Here is a 23,163-nt window from a genome sequence, read left to right as displayed (position 1 = left end):
GGAGATTGACACTTGCCTCTCTCGAAGTTCTTTCAATATTTGTATCACCACTGGCAGAGTTGTGAATTATCTGGAGACATTCTCCTAAAAACCACACAAACACACCTGTATGGATATTATCCCTTACACTGCTGTGGTCATCAGCATCTGTTTTTCCCATCAGATAATGAAATCAGTGCTCATTGTTATTAGAGGTATACTGATATGATGTCTACAAATAGATGTCTAACATTTCAGGAGAGGAATTAGCAGGTGATTAGGATTTCCATCCAGAAGAGCTGAAGCATTACAAAATACAAAGGGTCAATGACAGGGAGTCTGCTGAGCACAGCATATATAACATCGGGTGTATGGAGGTTTTGTGCTGTCATTGATGGAATGCTTGTAGACTTGCATTCCTGGCCAGAGAATTGGCACAAAGAGCACTGGCTTGTTATGATATTCTTGGAATATTTGTATCAGGAGCCACGTCCTTTTCAAGGCCCGGGAAAGTTACCAACCAAGAATAAACTCGACCAACCAAACAAGCACCAAAATCCCTAATAACAAAACCTGAAACATGAATTCTCCTACAGAAACAATATAATCCTTTACGTTGGGGTGCTTGTCAGTGATTGAGTTATTCTATCACAACATGAAATCAATGCCATTGCCATTTGGACTTATTCTGGCATCACCTTTAGAAAGAGTAGAGTGCTGGGCATGGTCTATATGATACCATCTATATGGTTTTTTATGGTGCCCTCGCTGCTGACGATTGCTGCAGTGAGCCCTGTGGAGGTAAAGGAGGCGGTGAGGGGTTGCAGAGGTGAATGTGGCTGTGGCATTGTGTAGGCCCTGGCCATTTCCTCGTATCAAGGTTGACCTTGAGAAGTGAGATTTGTCTGATGGAAGTGAAAGTCCTTGGGAAAACCATGGACCGTGTCATGAGACAGTCCTCTAGGTAGTATTTATTGTGCTGTTACTGCTGCTGACTGCTGATCATGCTGGTATTGAATGAGGTTTCTTATGAAGAACTCTGTACTCTTCTTTGACTCTCCTCCATAAGAGAGGTGATGCAAGATGACAATTGTGACTTCACTCTTCTCTCTCCTCATGGTGCAATTTCTCCCATTTGCTTGGCTCACCCGAGTCATTGTGAAAGCAGGGACACAGTTAAACACTTTTCTTTCTCCAAGTATGTTTTTATTCTAGTTACCAGTAGAAAGTGTGCAGGCAGAGGAGCGTGACCTAAAGTGTAGGTTTTCTTTTTTTTGTCTTGCCTTTCTGAAGTGGATTGCAGCTGGATTGTCCTGTGAGGTGGCATGACCATACGCTGTCCTGTTTTCATGTTATGGCAATATTTGCATCAACAGCCACACCCTTAAAAAAAACCCTGGAAACCCTATTTTCAACCTATTACAACCCCAACCTCAAAAAGTCAACCACATCAAACGCCAAATTCTCCTGTGCAGTAGGTATTGTTGGCACTGATGTATTTTTCAGCATTTGGGTTGGTCTTTCACAGCATGCTGTCACTGGCCATGGCCTTTAGAGTTGTCCTGACATGCCTTCTAGAAATAGCATTCTCCAAGTGGGTAATGTTTCCATCTGAGACTAGGGAAGCCACAGGAGATGAGGTGAACATGGCAGTGGTGCTGAGCAGGCCCTGACCATGTCATAATAGGAGGTGTGACCTCCCGGTCTGTGGGAAGTGGAAATCCTTGGGAAGACCGTGGGCCATGTCATAAGAAGACAAGAATGTGAGATGATGTTCTTGTCTGGAGAACACTTCCCAGAAGAGGGAATGGAGGATGCCTAGAGAAAATGATGAGGCAAGATTGGCACAGATTCCTTCCCAAGATCCATTCCTAAGGGTGTGGAGTTGAGGGCCTTCTGGGTATTGAGTTAATTCCCTGGTAGTTTACTGCCCATCACGCCCTTGGGATTATGAGTATTTCCCACCAGAGACAGGCCCTTGTGCTGCTGTCTGCCTGAGGCAGACAAGGCATTGGGAAAGAGGGTGTGGTATGCAGACTGCTGACTAATTCCCAATGAACTTTTATGATTCCTGTTTTGGACAACCTTTTCGAGGAGGGCAGCACTTCAACCTCCTGTTCCTTTATAGTGGTGGGCATCTATAGCAGCTTCCACAGCCACAGAGCTTTCCATCATGGTTCCTTGGTCCTCCTCAGGCTAAGTATTAAGGGCACGTGATAATGTAGATGTCATTTTTGTGTATTCAGCTTCCCGTACTTGTGGACTTGAAAATTTGCCCTAGGTTGAAGTTACGTGTCCCGTTGTCACAGGTGGCTCATTCTATGTCTGACGTACGCACAAAAGCCTTCACAGCAACCCAGCTGTGGTCCTCTGTGGTACAAATTCTCCCACCCAGCTGATTCTATAAGGTGGACTTGTGCTTTGGCATTTGTTCTCATTCTCTCCAAGTGCAAAATCCATGTGGACTGGGGTGAGAACTGACATGCCTTTATGTCATAAAGTTCTTAAGGAGTCAGTTCTTATGTTCTGTGGTGTTTCCACCAGAGATTGCTGGAAATGCAGAAACCATGAAGTATATGCAGATGAGAAGAATCTGGGTTCAAACAGTGGGAGGCGTCATATCCCTCCATGTGTTCTTTGTGCCAGTTGTAAGGGAAGGTGAGGATATGCAAATGACATTCTTATAGCAGGTTTTGTGGTATTGTGAAAGAGATTCTGCAGATGGCACCTGGGTGTGTGTTGTGATGAGGGTGACAGCAGGGAAGGGTCTTGCCTGAGGGAGATGATCTGCAGAACACAGTCTGTGTCTTTGGTGAAAGACTGGAGAATGTTTGCTTAGGTGGAATTGCCATTTCCCAGGGTGTGAGACAGAGGATTCTAGTAGAAAATGTCAAGAAAAGGCTCCACAAATATTACTAATGCCTGGGATTTCCTCCAGCTCCCCAAAAGTTCTTCATATTCTTATGCCCAGTTGTTCTCTTCCTGCATTTCTGTACAATAGAATTGGATTATTTTTCTTTCTTCTCCCTTCTTACCAAAGCCTCACAGTCTTGTTTTTCTGTCTCTCATGTCAGCAATGTGTCGGTAATACCAGATGAGATCCTGAGCTTTGGCACCTGTCTGTGGTCAAACATTTTGGTAATTTTCTATCAGTGTGTAGGATGATGTTTCCATGCTCCTGAGCTGAGGCTGATGAGACAATGTCCTTCCTTAGCTTTGTGGTGCCTCTTCGCCATGAGAGAAATGCACATGGGAGCACTGTGCTCTGCCCAGTGATTTCAAGGCTTTTCTAGAATGCACGTAATTATTTTCTATCCATCGTTCCCAGTAGTCTCTGTTAGTGTTAGAACCAGTTTCCTGCTCTGAAAATATTTATTTTCTGAAGAACCAAGCAGTGATGCTACAGGTAAGTCACTTCATGCTGAAGAAGATGAGTCTGAGAGACAGCTGTGCCTATTTGCCCATAATGCCTATTTAGTTATTACTACACCTATTTAGCTGTGATATCTTCTTCTTGGATTGAGCAAATGTGCCTAGATTGGGAGTTGGACTCAACACTCCTTGTGGCTTCCTTCCAACTTGAAATATTTTATAATTCCTGGATTGGACCTACAAAGCCCCACAGTCTGCTCTCATTTCTTTCTCGCTTCTTCCAGCATGGTTTGAGCAGTTGGCAGCCAGCAGGGATGGAGGCGGGCCTCTAATGAATTTCTCAAAATTGATGTGTTGGGAGTGGAGAGCACGTTCTCAGGGAAAATGCCGTGGGTTTAGGTTCATAGGTATTTCTGGGTACATGATGGCATTGAGTGAGAGGTATTCCTTGGGGGCTAATACCCCTGAGTATGGAAGTTCTTGCTGTGTTTTTCTGGCAGAGCTTCTCTGCCTGAGAGGAGAGGCAAGAGTTTCTCATTCATCAAGCAGGTGGAAAATGAGGCAGGAAGAACAGCTCTTCATTGAAATACATGAAGAATTCCTGGGAACTGTGGTTGCACTGTGCTTTCTCAGTGTTCATGGCAGAATGGTGTGCTGGGCTGTGATGCATTTGAGTTGTGAAGCGAGAGGATTTCATGGATTGTTGGTGCTTATTGGAGCCTGTTTGCACTGATGTCAAAGTACTTGGGGCTTGGTCTTTGATTCCAAGGGAGGTGTGTGCTTTTTCTGGTGTAGTGCAGCTGTTCTTTGTCATGTTATTGCCTTGCTGTGTTATTTGCTGCTCCGGGAGGGGACTGGAGTCTGAGGAGTGTGGGTTTCTTCCAAACGGGGAGGGAAGGGGAGAGGAGGTGTAGGGACAATCCATTTACTTGACTTTTTCTGGAGGAGGTCAGGACAGTTGTTCCTCATCAGGAGGCATGCAAGGTCCCCATGAGCACTCTCATTAAAGGGCAGGTCTCTGATGCATGAAGAGGAGGATGTAGACATGTAGAAATCATTTTGTTTAGAAAACATTTTGGTAAAGGTGGAAAAGTTTGGACGCAGAAGGGAAGAGAAATCAAAGTGGGGAGTGTGAAGAATGAAAGGAAAAGGAAGGGAAAGAAAATCAAGGTAAGTAGAGGAATAAAGAAAGGAAGAGGATGGAAAGGGAATCTCTGCAGGCAAAAAAACAAGCAAGGAAGAAAGAGAGAAATAAGGAAAGAAGGGATGACAGAGGACATTTTAAGCATGCACCAGCATTTTCTCTACAAGCTCTCTGCAGTGGAGGACCTCTGTATCCTCGGTACTGGGAACCCTGTGCAAGCCTCGATGAGGAGTAATGAGCAACAGGAATAAGAGATTTTGTGTAACTGTATATCTGCACTCCATAGTGAGACTGATGTAGTCATGTGGAAAATACTGTATTAAAAGAGAATAGGCAAAGGAGGAAGAAGAGACAGTGAGGGAAGGACAAGATAAAGAAAAGGAGAAAAAAAAAACCAAAACCATGAAAGAATGAAAATGCAATGGAGAGAAAAAGGAAAAAATGAAAAATTAAACATTAAATAAGTTTGCTAGCATACAGCAATGTTATCTCTGTAGACAAAAAGGTGGGATGAAATGGGGGAGAGGGAGAAAAAAAGAAAAAAAAAGAAAGAAGAAAGGAATAAAGAAAGGAAGGTGACAAAGAGGAGGAATCAATGGAGGGTATGTCATGGAGATTACCAGGATACACGGATGTTCTCTTGTATCGCTGAGTGAAGTTGGTCTCCTGTGCTCTCTACATTGGCTCCTGTCCCGTGCAAAGGAGATGATACCCTGAAATTAGAGCTCATGGCTCCTGCATGGATTGCCTCAGTCACCCATGGGAGGGCACCAGCAACTTGGGGGAGTTTTAAAAGAGAAGGATGGAAATAAAAGAAAAAGGGCAGTAAAAACTGGAGAGGCAGGGCAAGAAGAAAGTAGAGAAAGAAGAGAAAAAAGAAGTGAAAGAAAGAACAAAGAGAAGGAGGGGCAAAAAAGGAGTAAAAAAGAAAAGAAAAATGTAAAAAGAGAAACGAAAAGATTAAAAATAAAAGATTGAAAGATAACAGGATAGATTAAAACAGTGGAATAAAGAGAAAATGATGAAGCACGTTGAAAAAAGAAAAAGAAAACCAAAAAAAAAACAACCAAAGGAGAGAAAGACACAGAGGGAGAGGAGCTGGACACGGAAGAGAGATTACCATGACGGAGCGGAGGCAGCGGCGCTGTGGCGGATCGGGTGAGGCGGCGGAGCAGCGCACGGTGTCGCTGCAGGCTCAGGAACGGCGTGTGGGCGGCTCCGCCCCGGTGCGGCGGAGAGCCCGGCTGTGAGCGCGGGGGGGCGGCGCGGGCCGGGCAGCAGAGCCGGTGCGTCCGGGCGGCGGCGGGGAGCCGTGCGGGGCCCGGGCCGGGGCCGGCAGCCACAGCGGCGGCGGCCACAGCGGCGGCGGCGGCGGCGATGGGAGAGCGCTGGTGTGCGGCGGTGCTGCGGGTGCTGGTGCTGCAGGCGGCCTGGGCGCTGGCGGGCGGGCAGGTGCGCTACTCGGTGGCGGAGGAAGCCAAGGCCGGCACGGTGGTGGGCCGTCTGGCGCAGGACCTGGGCCTGGAGGCGGGCGAGGCGGAGGCGCGGCGGCTGCGGCTGGTGGCGCAGGGCCGGCGGGCGAGCGTGGAGGTGAGCGGGGCGAGCGGCGCGCTGCTGGTGAGCTCGCGGCTCGACCGGGAGGAGCTGTGCGGCAAGAGCGCGCCGTGCGCGCTGCGCCTGGAGGTGCTGCTGGAGCGGCCGCTGCGCGTCTTCCATGTGGAGCTGGAGGTCACCGACATCAACGACAATGCCCCCATCTTCCCCGCCGCCCGCAAAAACCTCAGCATCGCGGAATCGTCTCTGCCGGGCTCTCGTTTCCCTCTGGAGGGCGCGACGGATGCGGATATCGGAGCGAACGCGCAGCTCTCCTACACACTCAGCCCCAGCGAGCATTTCTCTCTGGATTTGCACCGGAGTGAGGAATACCGAGAATCCCTTTTTCTGGTACTCACGAAAACTTTGGACCGCGAGACGATTCCCGTGCACCGGTTGGTGCTGACAGCGACTGACGGGGGCCGGCCGTCTCTGACGGGGACAATGGAGCTGGTGATCTCCGTGCTGGACGCAAACGACAACGCGCCCCAATTCAACCAGTCGGTGTATAAAGTGCAGCTACCGGAGAGCGCTGCGGTGGGGACGCTGGTGGTGAGGGTGAATGCGACAGATCCGGATTTGGGAAGTAATGGTGAAATGACATTTAGTGTGACCAATACTTTTCCTGAAAACGGCATGAACATTTTCCTTTTAAATGAGAGGACGGGTGAAATTCATCTGGTCGGCACCGTGGACTATGAAGACATTCGTTCATATGAGATACAAGTCGAAGCGACAGACAAGGGAACGCCCCCGCTGTCGGGTCACTGCAAGGTGGTGCTGGAGGTGCTGGATGTGAACGACAACGCGCCCGAGGTGCGGGTGACGTCGCTGTCGGTGCCGGTGGCAGAGGACGCGTCGGTGGGGACGGTGGTGGCCCTGCTGAGCGTGTCGGACCGGGACTCGGGGGAGAACGGGCGCGTGCGGTGCTGGGTGTGGCCGGCGTCGCCGTTCGGTCTGGAGGCGACGTTCGCGGGCTCGTACTCGCTGGTGCTGCGCGAGGCGCTGGACCGGGAGCGGGTGTCGGAGTACGAGGTGGAGGTGCGTGCGGAGGACGGCGGGGCGCCGGCGCTGCGCGCCAGCCGCGGGCTGCGGGTGCCGGTGTCGGACGTGAACGACAACGCGCCCGCGTTCGCGCAGGCCGTGTACACGGTGCTGGCGCGGGAGAACAACGCGGCGGGCGCGGAGCTGGCGCGGCTGTGGGCGCGGGACCCGGACGAGGCGGGCAACGGGCGCGTCAGCTACTCGGTGTGGGAGGGCGGCGCGGGCGGCGGCGGGTGGCGGGCGGCGTCGAGCTACGTGTCGGTGGACGCGGAGAGCGGGCGTCTGTGGGCGCTGCGGCCCCTGGACTACGAGGAGCTGCAGGTGCTGCAGTTCGAGGTGCGCGCGGTGGACGCGGGGGAGCCGCCGCTGTGCGGCAACGCCACGGTGCAGCTCTTCGTGCTGGACGAGAACGACAACGCGCCGGCGCTGCTGCCGCCCGCGGGCTCGGCACCGGAGGCGGGCGGCGTGGCGGCAGCGGAGGCGGCGGCGGCGGCGGGCGCGGGCGCGGAGTCGGGCACGCTGTGGGCGTGGGCGGCGTGGGGGGCGCCGGCGGGGCAGGTGGTGGCGAAGATCCGCGCCGTGGACGCCGACTCGGGCTACAACGCGTGGCTGCGCTACGAGCTGTGGGAGCCGCGGGGCAAGGGCCCGTTCCGCGTGGGGCTCTACAGCGGCGAGGTGAGCACGGCGCGGGCGCTGGACGAGGCGGACGGGCCTCGCCAGAGGCTGCTGATCGTCGTGCGCGACCACGGCGAGCCGGCGCGCTCGGCCACGGCCACGCTCAGCGTGTCGCTGGTCGAGGCCGCCGAGGCGGCGGCGGCCGCGGCCGCGGGATCCTCGTCGTCGTCGTCGGTGTCGCGGTCGGCGCTGGGCGTGGAGCTCGGCCCCGGCGCGGCGAGCGCGGCGACCAACGTGTGGCTGGTGGTGGCCATCTGCGCGGTGTCCAGCCTCTTCCTGCTGGCCGTGGTGCTGTACGGGGCGTCGCGCTGGGCGCCGCGGGCGGCCGTGCTCTCGGGGCCCGGGCCCACGACGCTCGTGTGCGCCAGCGAAGTGGGCAGCTGGTCGTACTCGCAGCGCCACAGCCGCAGCCTGTGCGTGGCGGACGGCGCGGCCAAGAGCGACCTCATGGTTTTCAGCCCCAACTTCCCTCCGCCGCCGCCCGGCCCCACGCCCAAGGACACGCAGCCGGAGCCCTCCGCTCTCCTCGACACGGTCAGTGGTCCTTCTTTCATTCCCTTCTCTGCTCCTTTTCATCCGCCCTCCTGAGAAGCTGCTCTTTGAAGCCGGGCTCAGTTCCCACGGCTTACGGACGTTGGGTACTTAGCGGGTCCTTAAGGATGCCAAAGGCACATTTGCATCTGTCACCACGACCTTGCTGGAGCCCCCAGCTCTTTCTGAGAGGGTCCAGAATATAGATAAGGCAGCGTCCCTGAACATTTCCTGTAGGTGCTCTAAATGGGAGTTCTGCTCTAGAAATAAATTACTTTTCTGTGCCACATGAGGTGCCGGAGTTGTGAGATTTGCAGACAGCAAGGGGGTTCTGTTTCTCATGTGTAGCATTTCCACCCCATTTGGGTGAAGGGGTTCAAGACAGCCAGGCTGTGTTGGTGACAGACTCGCAGGCGCTGTGGATGGACCACCTCATAGCCTTTGCTGCCTGATAACCGTGCTGGTATTCATTTGTCTTTTTATTGAAAACTGCTGTCCTCCACCTTGATTATGGTCATATGAAGGTATGATACAAGGTGTAAAGTGGATATTGAAGGACAAAAATTCTCTATTATCGATCTACTGTGAGACTCATTTAGAAAATAGGGTAGTTGTGGCCACGATTTCCTATGATCTTCCTATGTTTGTTTTGCAAGTATCATGCTGTCCTGGTTAGTAGTATGAAGAGTTCAGGGAGAAGAGTGTGACCCAAGGTATGTGTTTCAAGAGGGAAATTTTTCTGTAGTTTTCCTGCTGCCCACGTTCCTGAGGATTTGCATTTCTGACCAGAGAGCGAGTGTGAAGTACACTGTCCTTTTTTGATGTTCTCTCAGAATTTGCATCAATCGTTACATCAATGATCAAGACTTAAAAGGGCTTTAAAAGTGGAAGTTGTCACTTCTGTAATGAAGAAACAAATAGTCCCCAAAATCCATGAATCACCTTTCCCCACCAATTTTTAAGTAACATTCTCCTACACAGGCAGTATCATGTATTAGAGTAGTGTCCTTGCCACAGTTTTGGTGCTTGGAGCACAAAGTCAATGCCATTGCTGTTTAGAGGTTCCCACATCACCATTGAAGATTGTATTCCTCATAAGGAAGCATTAGAAACCATGAGGTGTCAGCAGCAGAGCATCTCCTATACACTGTGTTGATGATACCATCCATGGATATTTACGGTGTGTCATTGCTGGGAAGGATCAGCAATGGTCACGCTGAACCTTGTGGTAGGAAAGGAAACTGTGATCTGTTGTATAGAGTAGGGCCTGGCCCTTTTCTGATGGGAGGGGTGACCATGAGCAGCAGAAAGACTTGTGTGGGGAAAGAGAAAATCCTTGGGGAGGCCAAGGATCATAAAGGAAAATATCATGAGGTTATATATTTGTCTTTCGAACACATTTCAGAGTGGGGGAGTGAAGGATTTGTACAGTAAAGGGTGAGACAGGATGGGAACATTGTGTTCTTGTTGGTGATGCTTTCCTAGGTACTAAGGGTGTGGAGTGGGAGGCCTTCCTGATAATGAGATGAGAGTGTGATACTGAAATGCCCACAACGTCCCTTGCAGTGTCTCCAGCAGGGACTGTGGCTTCTGCTGCTGCCTGCCTGGTGTAGGCCATGTGTTGGTAAGAGCTGGGGAGATGGAGAGTGCTGAATGCTGCCTGAGGAAACAACTTCTTCAGGTTGAAGGTTTCAAGGTGTTGTGGGAGGGGAACGCTTCAACTTGCTATCCTCGTGTAGTAATGGGCTTCCATAGTAGTCTCCACTGCTGTAGAATTTGCCATGATGATTCCTTGCTCCTCCTCAGGTGGGATAAATAAGAATTTCTTTTGTTACCTGTGGTTGTAACCATTATGTGCTCAACTTCCTTTACCTGTGCACTGCACAAGTGGCCTCAGTAGAGATGGTGTGTCCTGATGTCACATGTGGATTGTTCTGATATCTGCAAGAACACCCGAAACCCTGCATGATTAGCCCAGTTCATGTGGTGCAAGCTGTCCCACACGCTTGACACTGTGAGTGCTCATGTGCTTTGGCACTTGCTGTGTTCTCTTGAAGGAATAAATCTGTGTGGGCTGGGATCAGGGCTGTCACAGCTCTTATCACAGAATTTTTAACAACTCTAACCTGCAGCTCTGTGGTGTTTGTAAGCGAGATTACTGAAAAGGAGCAAAGCATTCACATTGAAGATCATGTAGCTGGGAAGAGCTTTTAGACATTGTGACATTAGATCTTTTGTGGTGATCATGAAGGAAGATGAGGAAGTACAAGGGCCTGGATCACATGCAGGTGGTGTTTACAGGCAGGGCATGTTGCTGAGGTTGAGCAATGTTTGAGATTTTGGCAGTGATCCTGTGCGTGGCACTAGATAAGGCCTGGGCCTGTGTGATGGGGAGGGTGAATTTGAGTGGGGATGAGTGTTGCCCCAGGGAAGTGCAAATGCTGAGCAGAACACGGCCTGCATCGCTGTGGAGGAACTGGAGAATGTCTGGTTGGCTGTGGAGATCTCATTTCCCGTGCCTTGTGACAGAGGATGCCAACAGAAAGCCTTGAGAAAATGCCCACCACGTAGTGCTGCTCTTCTGGGATCCTCTCAGGACCTCCAGCAGTTCTCTGTATTCTTGCTTTCTGTTGTTCCCTGTGATATTACAGCCTATCAAGTGACTTGCCTTCCATGCCTTTAATCACTTGTCTTTGATGTGGAATTGTCTTGGTAAAATGGAAGACTTTTTGCAATTTGTGTCATTCTGCCAGCCTTTCTTGGGCCATGGCATCACTCATCTCCCTGGTCTTGGTCTTCTAGCTGGCACAAAGGGACATTTTCCCCTAAAACAAGGACTCCTGGTCCTGGAGTTTCTTTTTCTGAAGAAGCCAGCAGTGATGCTGCAGGTGAGTTACTCCTACCCGAAGAGGCTGTGTGTGAGAGACAGGTGTACTTTGATTCCTGTGATGCCTTAAGTGTTAACTTTACTGATATGTTTTCCATAGTTTTCAGATTCTGTACTGCATTTTCCATATTTTCCAGATTCTGTACTGCATTAGTATATAACTCTGAACTTTATATAAAGTGTTAGCAAGTTCTCCTCGCAGTTCAGTCACACAAAACATTCCTTTTCCAGCCCGAGAACCAAGGACACCATTGCAGCTTCAGGCCCAAAAAGTGTAAACAACAGGGAATTGAGGAGAGCAGTCTGGGAGGATGGGACTTCATAACCTGAAGCTGTATTTGGACAATTAACCCCAAAATGTAAATGGACCAAAACGTATAAAAGTGTGAAAACTCGTGACCATCTTGGGTGTAGCCTCAGCCAGGCTCGTGTACTGCCCAAGGTGTATCCTGTGAAGGCCTTTCAATAAATACCTACTTTATTCCTTTAACTCCATCCAGCCTCTGTTCCAGGCAGCCTCTCAGGGCATTCCCTGTTTAGCTGTGGTATCTTCACGTTGGATTGACTAAATATTGCCTGAATTGAAATTCCTGTTGGTTTAGAGCACATTATGTGCTCTCATTTGATCCTGCTGCTTCCTGGCACAGGCTGAGAAGAGGGAAGCAAAGGCAGATGGAGAAATGACCATCATGTTTTTCTAGGAGTAGGTGTGCTGGGTATGCAGGGGATGCTTTCAGTGTCAATGCCGTGGTGAATTTTGTAATAGCTCTGCAGATGAAAAATGAGTCAGGCAGAATTGCTCTCCATCCAGGTAAATGAGGATTGTGGTGCCATCATGCTTTATTTTGCAGCGTTCTTGGAGGATTATCATGCTGGTCTCTGATGGGTTTGATTTTGTAAAGGAGAGCTTCCTTGGGTCACTTAGACTCTGGAGCTTTTTTTGCATTAGATGTCTGCATGGGTGGACTCTTCTCTGATGTAACAAAGCTGTTCTCTACTGTATGATTGCTTTGTGGATCTATTTCCTGGGTCCTTGAGATGTCTGAAGGCTCCAAACGTGGATTGGATCCTGAAGGGAGAGGAAGCTGCAGGTGCATGGTAGAGGAGGAAAGCAAGAAGGCTATTTCCTGTCATGAGGAATGGGAGGTGGAAGGGGAGTGCCCTTTTGCTAGAGGGAATGTCTGTGCTTCATGATGTAGTGGTGTAGCTATTTGAAAAACATTTCCTTAAGGGAAAAAAAAACCAATAGGAGATACAAGGAAGGCAGCAACAGACAAGGGGAGGGAAAGACTGCACAATGAGGAGAGAAAGAAAAAGCAAAGAAAAAACAAGAGAAGATTATACCGGAAAAGAAAAAGAACAAAGAAGAAGTGGAATAAAAGAAGCAATGGAAGGAATCGTTGCAAGGAAGAGGAATGAGAACATTTCCAAAGGACATGTTAATTGAGAGCAGTATATGAACATTTGGAAAGAATATTAGTGAAGGAAATAGAAGGACATAAGAGATACGGAAAGACAATTAGAAGAGGGATGTAATAAATATGACAGTTGAAAGCATGAAGAAGGCATAGGGAAAGAGAACCAGGAAAAAGAAGGGAAAGAGAGAAAAAAGAAGAGAAAGAATAACAAAAGTATAATAAGGAGAAAAGCATATATCAAGAAAGGTGACTATACAGGTAAATGGTAAGACAGAAAGGGAGCAAGGAAGTAACAAAGGAAAAAGAGAATGGAAGAAAAAAGAAGGAAGATAAAGGACCTGATTAGCAGACACCGACCTTATGATTAGAGCAGAGTTGACTCCTAACAGCCTTCCCACTGGTTGGAGCACCACGCCCCGGCGCTGATATACCATAATTAGTGCAGATATACCATAATTAGCTCGGATAGTTCCAAATTTAATGGTCTCAGACGCATCGCAGGAGGGAACTGGCAAATTGCCGGTGGGAGTAAAGAAGAGAGAAGATTGCAAAGGAAGTGAAGATTGCTTAAAGATTAGGGCAGGGCAATAAATCAAAAAATCAACGAGGACTGGAGGTAATGGAAAAGAATAAGAAGATTATAAAGGAAAGAGTAGGGAAGGGAAGGGCAAGGCAAACCGATGAAAACTAGAGAAATAAGGGAAGGACGAAAGGAAGGAGAAGATCAAGGAAGGAAATGAACCTATGGAAGGAAACCGCAATCGTTAAAGAAAAGGAGAAAAGAAAATTAAGAGGAGCACAGAGGAAGAGACGACAGAGAGGATTGCCTTAACGAAGCGGAGGCAGCGGCGCTGTGGCGGATCGGGTGAGGCGGCGGAGCAGCGCACGGTGTCGCTGCAGGCTCAGGAACGGCGTGTGGGCGGCTCCGCCCCGGTGCGGCGGAGAGCCCGGCTGTGAGCGCGGGGGGGCGGCGCGGGCCGGGCAGCAGAGCCGGTGCGTCCGGGCGGCGGCGGGGAGCCGTGCGGGGCCCGGGCCGGGGCCGGCAGCCACAGCGGCGGCGGCCACAGCGGCGGCGGCGGCGGCGATGGGAGAGCGCTGGTGTGCGGCGGTGCTGCGGGTGCTGGTGCTGCAGGCGGCCTGGGCGCTGGCGGGCGGGCAGGTGCGCTACTCGGTGGCGGAGGAAGCCAAGGCCGGCACGGTGGTGGGCCGTCTGGCGCAGGACCTGGGCCTGGAGGCGGGCGAGGCGGAGGCGCGGCGGCTGCGGCTGGTGGCGCAGGGCCGGCGGGCGAGCGTGGAGGTGAGCGGGGCGAGCGGCGCGCTGCTGGTGAGCTCGCGGCTCGACCGGGAGGAGCTGTGCGGCAAGAGCGCGCCGTGCGCGCTGCGCCTGGAGGTGCTGCTGGAGCGGCCGCTGCGCGTCTTCCATGTGGAGCTGGAGGTCACCGACATCAACGACAATGCCCCCATCTTCCCCGCCGCCCGCAAAAACATCAGCATCCCGGAATCGTCTGTCCCAGGGTCTCGTTTCCCTCTGGAAGGTGCGTCGGATGCGGATATCGGAGCTAACGCGCAGCTCTCCTACACACTCAGCCCCAGCGAGCATTTCTCCTTGGGTTTACAAAAATCGAATGAGCGGAATATTGAACCTGAACTTCTTTTAATGAAATCTCTGGACCGCGAGACGATTCCCGTGCACCGGTTGGTGCTGACAGCGAGTGACGGGGGCCGGCCGTCTCTGACGGGGACAATGGAGCTGGTGATCTCCGTGCTGGATGCAAACGACAACGCGCCCCAGTTCAACCAGTCGGTGTATAAAGTGCAGCTGCCGGAGAGCGCTGCGGTGGGGACGCTGGTGGTGAGGGTGAATGCCACGGATGCGGACGAGGGAAGTAACAGTGAAGTGACCTATGCTGTGACGAACTTTATTCCCCCGAGTGGAAAAGACGTGATTTCCATCAATCCAAATACAGGGGAAATTCACCTCACAGGCGCCCTGGACTTCGAAGAAGTCAGCATATATGATTTTCGTATTGAAGCAAAAGATAAAGGAACGCCCCCGCTGTCGGGTCACTGCAAGGTGGTGCTGGAGGTGCTGGACGTGAACGACAACGCGCCGGAGGTGTGGGTGACGTCGCTGTCGGTGCCGGTGGCGGAGGACGCGTCGGTGGGGACGGTGGTGGCCCTGCTGAGCGTGTCGGACCGGGACTCGGGGGAGAACGGGCGCGTGCGGTGCTGGGTGTGGCCGGCGTCGCCGTTCGGTCTGGAGGCGACGTTCGCGGGCTCGTACTCGCTGGTGCTGCGCGAGGCGCTGGACCGGGAGCGGGTGTCGGAGTACGAGGTGGAGGTGCGTGCGGAGGACGGCGGGGCGCCGGCGCTGCGCGCCAGCCGCGGGCTGCGGGTGCCGGTGTCGGACGTGAACGACAACGCGCCCGCGTTCGCGCAGGCCGTGTACACGGTGCTGGCGCGGGAGAACAACGCGGCGGGCGCGGAGCTGGCGCGGCTGTGGGCGCGGGACCCGGACGAGGCGGGCAACGGGCGCGTCAGCTACTCGGTGTGGGAGGGCGGCGCGGGCGGCGGCGGCTGGCGGGCGGCGTCGAGCTACGTGTCGGTGGACGCGGAGAGCGGGCGTCTGTGGGCGCTGCGGCCCCTGGACTACGAGGAGCTGCAGGTGCTGCAGTTCGAGGTGCGCGCGGTGGACGCGGGGGAGCCGCCGCTGTGCGGCAACGCCACGGTGCAGCTCTTCGTGCTGGACGAGAACGACAACGCGCCGGCGCTGCTGCCGCCCGCGGGCTCGGCACCGGAGGCGGGCGGCGTGGCGGCAGCCGAGGCGGCGGCGGCGGCGGGCGCGGGCGCGGAGTCGGGCACGCTGTGGGCGTGGGCGGCGTGGGGGGCGCCGGCGGGGCAGGTGGTGGCGAAGATCCGCGCCGTGGACGCCGACTCGGGCTACAACGCGTGGCTGCGCTACGAGCTGTGGGAGCCGCGGGGCAAGGGCCCGTTCCGCGTGGGGCTCTACAGCGGCGAGGTGAGCACGGCGCGGGCGCTGGACGAGGCGGACGGGCCTCGCCAGAGGCTGCTGATCGTCGTGCGCGACCACGGCGAGCCGGCGCGCTCGGCCACGGCCACGCTCAGCGTGTCGCTGGTCGAGGCCGCCGAGGCGGCGGCGGCCGCGGCCGCGGGATCCTCGTCGTCGTCGTCGTCGTCGGTGTCGCGGTCGGCGCTGGGCGTGGAGCTCGGCCCCGGCGCGGCGAGCGCGGCGACCAACGTGTGGCTGGTGGTGGCCATCTGCGCGGTGTCCAGCCTCTTCCTGCTGGCCGTGGTGCTGTACGGGGCGTCGCGCTGGGCGCCGCGGGCGGCCGTGCTCTCGGGGCCCGGGCCCACGACGCTCGTGTGCGCCAGCGAAGTGGGCAGCTGGTCGTACTCGCAGCGCCACAGCCGCAGCCTGTGCGTGGCGGACGGCGCGGCCAAGAGCGACCTCATGGTTTTCAGCCCCAACTTCCCTCCGCCGCCGCCCGGCCCCGCGCCCAAGGACACGCAGCCGGAGCCCTCCGCGCTCCTCGACACGGTCAGTGCTCGCCTCTATTCTGTCCCTCTTTGCACCTCGTCCTTCGTTTCCTAAGCTGATCTGGTCGCCGGGCTCCGCCCCCGCCGCCTGAAGGCGATGGTGCTCATGTGTGTTAATTGCACCGTTGTATCTGCTGCCTTGTCCTTGAAGCGGGACGGTATCTCTGTAACCCCTTGTGGTACGCACCTGAAATTTACTGCTGTGGATATTGCTTTGGAATTGTTCTGCCCTAGAATGAAATCTTTGCTGATTGTGATGACAGCTCTCCTGTGGTGCCTCGAGGTCTCAGTTTTGGAGACAACATTCCTTCGTGCTGGTTGTGTAGGTTGCCACGAGCTTGCTAAATGTGTGCAGGACAGGCTGTGGTGGTGACCGTCTGCCGGGCGCTGTGTATCTCCTCACTGCCTTTGCTGACTGCTGGCCGTGTTGGTATCACGTGTGGTTTCTTATCTGGCCTCATGTTCTGTCATTTGTTCTCTACAAGAGATGCAAGGCAAAGTGACCATTTGGACTTCTGTGCCCATGTCATTTTGGAAGCTGGGAAGGCCTTCATGTTTTGTGGTTTTTTTTTGGTTTTTTTTTTTTTTTTTGTGGTTTTTTTTTTTTTTTTGTTTGTTTTTTTTTGGTTTTTTTTTTTTTTTGTTTTTGTTTTTGTTTGTTTTTTTTTTTTTTTTTCCACCCAGTTATTGTTCGCTGTAGTTATAATTTGCTATCCTGGCTGGAGAGGTGGTTTGATGGACACTGACCTTTTTTTGGTATGTTTTTTCAATATTTACATTTGGAAGACCTTTAAAAGTTCCCTGTAAATCCTCTTCTAAATAACAATGACCACAAAAAATCCTACAACCAATTTCTTGTACACGGTTGATGGCCACTGTCAGTGTCCATTTCCACGAGAGCTGTCCCAACATGACTGCTACAGTAAATATTGATCTCAGGTCTCACAACGAGAACTCAGGATGCACCTGCAGAGTCTGCCAGACCATGTAAGTGATGCCATCTGTGGGGATTTCACAATGCTCTCGTTGCTGGGCAGGGTAAGCAAAAGTCTAATTGACCCCTGAGGTAGGAAAGGGAATTGTGCCTTGTCACAGAGGTGAATGTGGCAGTGATACCGAGCAGGTCCTGGCCATGTCCTGGTTTGAAAGGTGACCTTGAGCACTGGGAAGCCTCCTCTGAGGGAACCTGAAATCATTTGTAACACAATAGGTCATATCATAGGAGGATGGGAATGGGAATTCTATCCTTTTCTGGAGAATAATTGTTACAGACTGGGGAATGGAGGATGCTTAGAGGAAAGCAGGAGGCAGGATGGGCCCAGAGTGTTTCTGCCCAGGATCATTTCTGTGTTCCAAGGATCTGGTGTTGCAAACCTTCAGCGTCTTGAGATAATATGTGGTATTGAAAGGGCCACAGAGTCCTTTGAGGTTATGAATATCTCTTGTCAGAGACAGTTCCTTGTGCTGCCTCTGGGCTGACATGTAGAATGTGTTGGGTAACAGTTGGTAACATGCAGACTGATGAACATCTTTGCTGCTGTTTGGGGAGTGTTGTGGGAGGGTGGCACTACAAACTGCTTTCCATGTGTATTGTAGAGCATTTATAGCAGCTTCCACAGCTCTTGCCATAGTGGATCTTTGCTTCATCTCTTCAGACATGATTTTTAAGGGCAGTTGAGGGGGTGGGTGTAATCTTGTTGTGCTTTTCTTCCCCTTCTTGTGCTCCTGTACGGTCAGTCTGGGTAGTGATGGTGTGTCCTGTTATCACACAGGGCTTATTCTGGTGTCTGGATGTGCACACCAAACCTCCACATCTACAGAGCAGCCCAGCTCTGGTTTTCTACTCCTGAAATTGTCTCGCCTAGTTAACATTTTGAGTGCACTTGTGCTTTTGGTGTGATCTCTTGAAGAAGATCTGTGGGGATTGGGATCAGTATTTTTCATTAATCACAGAACCTTTAAGAACTCGGTTTGTATTTGCTATTGCTGAAAATGCACAAAGCATCCTGGCATGAGGGAAAAGTCAAAGAGTCACAAAATGGATTTGCAGCACTCTATATATTTGTGCCAGCCATGGGGGAAGGGAGAGAATTTGAGTAGGTCTTTGGGGTTTGGGGAGGGAATAGAGACTTTCTGCTTAACTGTGGAGATCCCAGTTTCCAGGGTGTAAGATACAGGATCACAGTAGAATCTCGTGAGGATGATCCCACCATACAGTGCTGCTCTTCTGGAATCCTATCAGGACGTCCAAAAGTTCTGCATATCTTAGAGTACTGTTGTTCTTTCTGGTATTGCTATTTGTGAAGACATCTGCCCTGAGTGCCTTTAATTACTTGGTTTTGATGTGTAATATTGTTTTTTCTATAAGAAATTGTTTGAAATTTGGGTCCTGCTGCTAAGCCTTGTCTGAACACTTCCTAGAAGTCAGAAAGGAAGAGGAATGAGACCTTTTTCCAAAGAATATGTTGCTACACCATGTCAAGAATGTTGAATACATGGTAAGAGAAGTCCCTTCTTGGTAAGGGAAAAGTGAACAGAGGGTGGAAATGGAAGAAAATTGAAAGCAAGAAGAGTGCAATGGAGGAAGAAAAGATGGATATAGAGAAAGAGAAGGAAAGAAGAAAGAAGAATAAAACAAGAGAGAGAGGGGACAAATTATAAATGAGGTTACTGGCACGTCACCGGCACTACCACTATACAGAAAAAGGGAAGAATGCAACGAAGGAAAGAAAAAAAAGAAGGAAAGGAAGAAGAGAAAGAAAACTGGAAAGAATATGCTACGAAATAACGACCCAATGAAGTTATTAAGAATGGAAGATGACAAAGAGAAGAAATTTAAAACAGGATTACGCACGGATGTTGCCTCAAAGTGCTGGCCGGGGCTGGTTGTCAACAGGCTCCGCCTCGGTTAGAATACTGCATTCAGGCACTGATACCACGTAATTAGAATTGGTGGACCCGAATACTTTTGTTTGCAGTGCGGCGCCGGAGACGGCTGGCGAGATACCAGAAGGGGGAAAAAGCGAGCAGCGGGAAAGGTCCAAAGGAAAAAATATAAAAGGAGCGCTGTAAGAAGAAACAGCAGAGCAGGCGGCCATGAGAGAGCGGATGCAGAGGCGCTGTGGCGGATCGGGTGAGGCGGCGGAGCAGCGCACGGTGTCGCTGCAGGCTCAGGAACGGCGTGTGGGCGGCTCCGCCCCGGTGCGGCGGAGAGCCCGGCTGTGAGCGCGGGGGGGCGGCGCGGGCCGGGCAGCAGAGCCGGTGCGTCCGGGCGGCGGCGGGGAGCCGTGCGGGGCCCGGGCCGGGGCCGGCAGCCACAGCGGCGGCGGCCACAGCGGCGGCGGCGGCGGCGATGGGAGAGCGCTGGCGTGCGGCGGTGCTGCGGGTGCTGGTGCTGCAGGCGGCCTGGGCGCTGGCGGGCGGGCAGGTGCGCTACTCGGTGGCGGAGGAAGCCAAGGCCGGCACGGTGGTGGGCCGTCTGGCGCAGGACCTGGGCCTGGAGGCGGGCGAGGCGGAGGCGCGGCGGCTGCGGCTGGTGGCGCAGGGCCGGCGGGCGAGCGTGGAGGTGAGCGGGGCGAGCGGCGCGCTGCTGGTGAGCTCGCGGCTCGACCGGGAGGAGCTGTGCGGCAAGAGCGCGCCGTGCGCGCTGCGCCTGGAGGTGCTGCTGGAGCGGCCGCTGCGCGTCTTCCATGTGGAGCTGGAGGTCACCGACATCAACGACAATGCCCCCATCTTCCCCGCCGCCCGGAAAAACCTCAGCATCGCGGAATTGTCTCTGCCGGGCTCTCGTTTCCCGCTGGAGGGCGCGTCGGATGCGGATATCGGAGCGAACGCGCAGCTCTCCTACACACTCAGCCCCAGCGAGCATTTTAGAATAGAGGAAGAAAACAGTAACTCTCGCAGTAAGTCCCTTTTTCTGGTACTCACGAAAGCGTTGGACCGCGAGACTATTCCCGTGCACCGGTTGGTGCTGACAGCGACTGACGGGGGCCGGCCGTCTCTGACGGGGACAATGGAGCTGGTGATCTCCGTGCTGGATGCAAACGACAACGCGCCCCAATTCAACCAGTCGGTGTATAATGTATATTTGTCCGAGGATGCCATACAAGGTACGATAGTGGCACGGATGAACGCCACGGACCTGGACGAAGGAACTAACAGAGATGTGAAATATGAAATCGATACTATTGTTCCTCCCCGGGCGTCAGATTTATTCAGCATTGATGCGAACACTGGGGAGATCAGACTGACGGGTGCACTGGACTTTGAGGAAGTTAATTTATACGATCTAAATGTTAAGGCAACAGATAAGGGAACGCCCCCGCTGTCGGGTCACTGCAAGGTGGTGCTGGAGGTGCTGGACGTGAACGACAACGCGCCGGAGGTGCGGGTGACGTCGCTGTCGGTGCCGGTGGCGGAGGACGCGTCGGTGGGGACGGTGGTGGCCCTGCTGAGCGTGTCGGACCGGGACTCGGGGGAGAACGGGCGCGTGCGGTGCTGGGTGTGGCCGGCGTCGCCGTTCGGTCTGGAGGCGACGTTCGCGGGCTCGTACTCGCTGGTGCTGCGCGAGGCGCTGGACCGGGAGCGGGTGTCGGAGTACGAGGTGGAGGTGCGTGCGGAGGACGGCGGGGCGCCGGCGCTGCGCGCCAGCCGCGGGCTGCGGGTGCCGGTGTCGGACGTGAACGACAACGCGCCCGCGTTCGCGCAGGCCGTGTACACGGTGCTGGCGCGGGAGAACAACGCGGCGGGCGCGGAGCTGGCGCGGCTGTGGGCGCGGGACCCGGACGAGGCGGGCAACGGGCGCGTCAGCTACTCGGTGTGGGAGGGCGGCGCGGGCGGCGGCGGCTGGCGGGCGGCGTCGAGCTACGTGTCGGTGGACGCGGAGAGCGGGCGTCTGTGGGCGCTGCGGCCCCTGGACTACGAGGAGCTGCAGGTGCTGCAGTTCGAGGTGCGCGCGGTGGACGCGGGGGAGCCGCCGCTGTGCGGCAACGCCACGGTGCAGCTCTTCGTGCTGGACGAGAACGACAACGCGCCGGCGCTGCTGCCGCCCGCGGGCTCGGCAGCGGAGGCGGGCGGCGTGGCGGCAGCGGAGGCGGCGGCGGCGGCGGCGGGCGCGGGCGCGGAGTCGGGCACGCTGTGGGCGTGGGCGGCGTGGGGGGCGCCGGCGGGGCAGGTGGTGGCGAAGATCCGCGCCGTGGACGCCGACTCGGGCTACAACGCGTGGCTGCGCTACGAGCTGTGGGAGCCGCGGGGCAAGGGCCCGTTCCGCGTGGGGCTCTACAGCGGCGAGGTGAGCACGGCGCGGGCGCTGGACGAGGCGGACGGGCCTCGCCAGAGGCTGCTGATCGTCGTGCGCGACCACGGCGAGCCGGCGCGCTCGGCCACGGCCACGCTCAGCGTGTCGCTGGTCGAGGCCGCCGAGGCGGCGGCGGCCGCGGCCGCGGGATCCTCGTCGTCGTCGGTGTCGGTGTCGCGGTCGGCGCTGGGCGTGGAGCTCGGCCCCGGCGCGGCGAGCGCGGCGACCAACGTGTGGCTGGTGGTGGCCATCTGCGCGGTGTCCAGCCTCTTCCTGCTGGCCGTGGTGCTGTACGGGGCGTCGCGCTGGGCGCCGCGAGCGGCCGTGCTCTCGGGGCCCGGGCCCACGACGCTCGTGTGCGCCAGCGAAGTGGGCAGCTGGTCGTACTCGCAGCGCCACAGCCGCAGCCTGTGCGTGGCGGACGGCGCGGCCAAGAGCGACCTCATGGTTTTCAGCCCCAACTTCCCTCCGCCGCCGCCCGGCCCCACGCCCAAGGACACGCAGCCGGAGCCCTCCGCTCTCCTCGACACGGTCAGTGGTCCTTCCTTCGTTCCCTTCTCTGCTCCTTTTCATCCGCCCTCCTGAGAAGCTGCTCTTTGAAGCCGGGCTCAGTTCCCACGGCTTACGGACGTTGGGTACTTAGCGGGTCCTTAAGGATGCCAAAGGCACATTTGCATCTGTCACCACGACCTTGCTGGAGCCCCCAGCTCTTTCTGAGAGGGTCCAGAATATAGATAAGGCAGCGTCCCTGAACATTTCCTGTAGGTGCTCTAAATGGGAGTTCTGCTCTAGAAATAAATTACTTTTCTGTGCCACATGAGGTGCCGGAGTTGTGAGATTTGCAGACAGCAAGGGGGTTCTGTTTCTCATGTGTAGCATTTCCACCCCATTTGGGTGAAGGGGTTCAAGACAGCCAGGCTGTGTTGGTGACAGACTCGCAGGCGCTGTGGATGGACCACCTCATAGCCTTTGCTGCCTGATAACCGTGCTGGTATTCATTTGTCTTTTTATTGAAAACTGCTGTCCTCCACCTTGATTATGGTCATATGAAGGTATGATGCAAGGTGTAAAGTGGATATTGAAGGACAAAAGTTCTCTATTATCGATCTACTGTGAGACTCATTTAGAAAATAGGGTAGTTGTGGCCACGATTTCCTATGATCTTCCTATGTTTGTTTTGCAAGTATCATGCTGTTCTGGTTAGTAGTATAAAGCGTTCAGGGAGAAGAGTGTGACCCAAGGTATGTGTTTCAAGAGGGAAATTTTTCTGTAGTTTTCCTGCTGCCCACGTTCCTGAGGATTTGCATTTCTGACCTGAGAGCGAGTGTGAAGTACACTGTCCTTTTTTGATGTTCTCTCAGAATTTGCATCAATCGTTACATCAATGATCAAGACTAAAAAGGGCTTTAAAAGTGGAAGTTGTCACTTCTGTAATGAAGAAACAAATAGCCCTCAAAATCCATGAATCACCTTTCCCCACCAATTTTTAAGTAACATTCTCCTACACAGGCAGTATCATGTATTAGAGTAGTGTCCTTGCCACAGTTTTGGTGCTTGGAGCACAAAGTCAATGCCATTGCTGTTTAGAGGTTCCACCATCACCATTGAAGATTGTATTCCTCATAAGGAAGCATTAGAAACCATGAGGTGTCAGCAGCAGAGCATC

General features: G+C 54.0%; 3 protein-coding genes across 5 annotated transcripts; all 3 read left to right on the top strand.

Moving 5' to 3' along the window:
• Positions 1-5,839: 5,839 nt before the first annotated feature.
• On the top strand, positions 5,840-8,530 carry LOC128814918 (protocadherin alpha-3-like). 3 transcript variants are annotated; one of them, XM_053991233.1, is made up of 2 exons: positions 5,840-7,579; positions 7,643-8,530. In XM_053991233.1, exons 1-2 carry the CDS (start codon positions 5,873-5,875, stop codon positions 8,393-8,395), a joined length of 2,460 nt encoding a protein of 819 aa, XP_053847208.1. In that variant the 5' UTR covers positions 5,840-5,872; the 3' UTR covers positions 8,396-8,530. The 3 variants fall into 3 exon arrangements, with proteins under 3 accessions (XP_053847208.1, XP_053847207.1, XP_053847206.1); XM_053991232.1 differs by having other exon boundaries at positions 5,840-7,600; XM_053991231.1 differs by having other exon boundaries at positions 5,840-8,530.
• A 5,164-nt stretch (positions 8,531-13,694) lies between these two features.
• On the top strand, positions 13,695-16,256 carry LOC128815078 (protocadherin alpha-2-like). The gene has a single exon (XM_053991474.1). It carries the CDS (start codon positions 13,728-13,730, stop codon positions 16,254-16,256), a length of 2,529 nt encoding a protein of 842 aa, XP_053847449.1. The 5' UTR covers positions 13,695-13,727.
• Positions 16,257-19,553: 3,297 nt separating this feature from the next.
• On the top strand, positions 19,554-22,082 carry LOC128815077 (protocadherin alpha-8-like). Its single transcript, XM_053991473.1, has one exon. The coding sequence runs from the start codon at positions 19,554-19,556 to the stop codon at positions 22,080-22,082; it is 2,529 nt and encodes an 842-aa protein (XP_053847448.1).
• The last annotated feature ends 1,081 nt before the right edge of the window (positions 22,083-23,163 follow it).

The sequence above is a fragment of the Vidua macroura genome, chromosome 15, assembly GCF_024509145.1.
Source record: "Vidua macroura isolate BioBank_ID:100142 chromosome 15, ASM2450914v1, whole genome shotgun sequence".
Taxonomy (NCBI): domain Eukaryota; kingdom Metazoa; phylum Chordata; class Aves; order Passeriformes; family Viduidae; genus Vidua; species Vidua macroura.
Note: the sequence above shows the minus strand (reverse complement) of the source record. Positions and strands in the feature narration are given on the sequence as shown.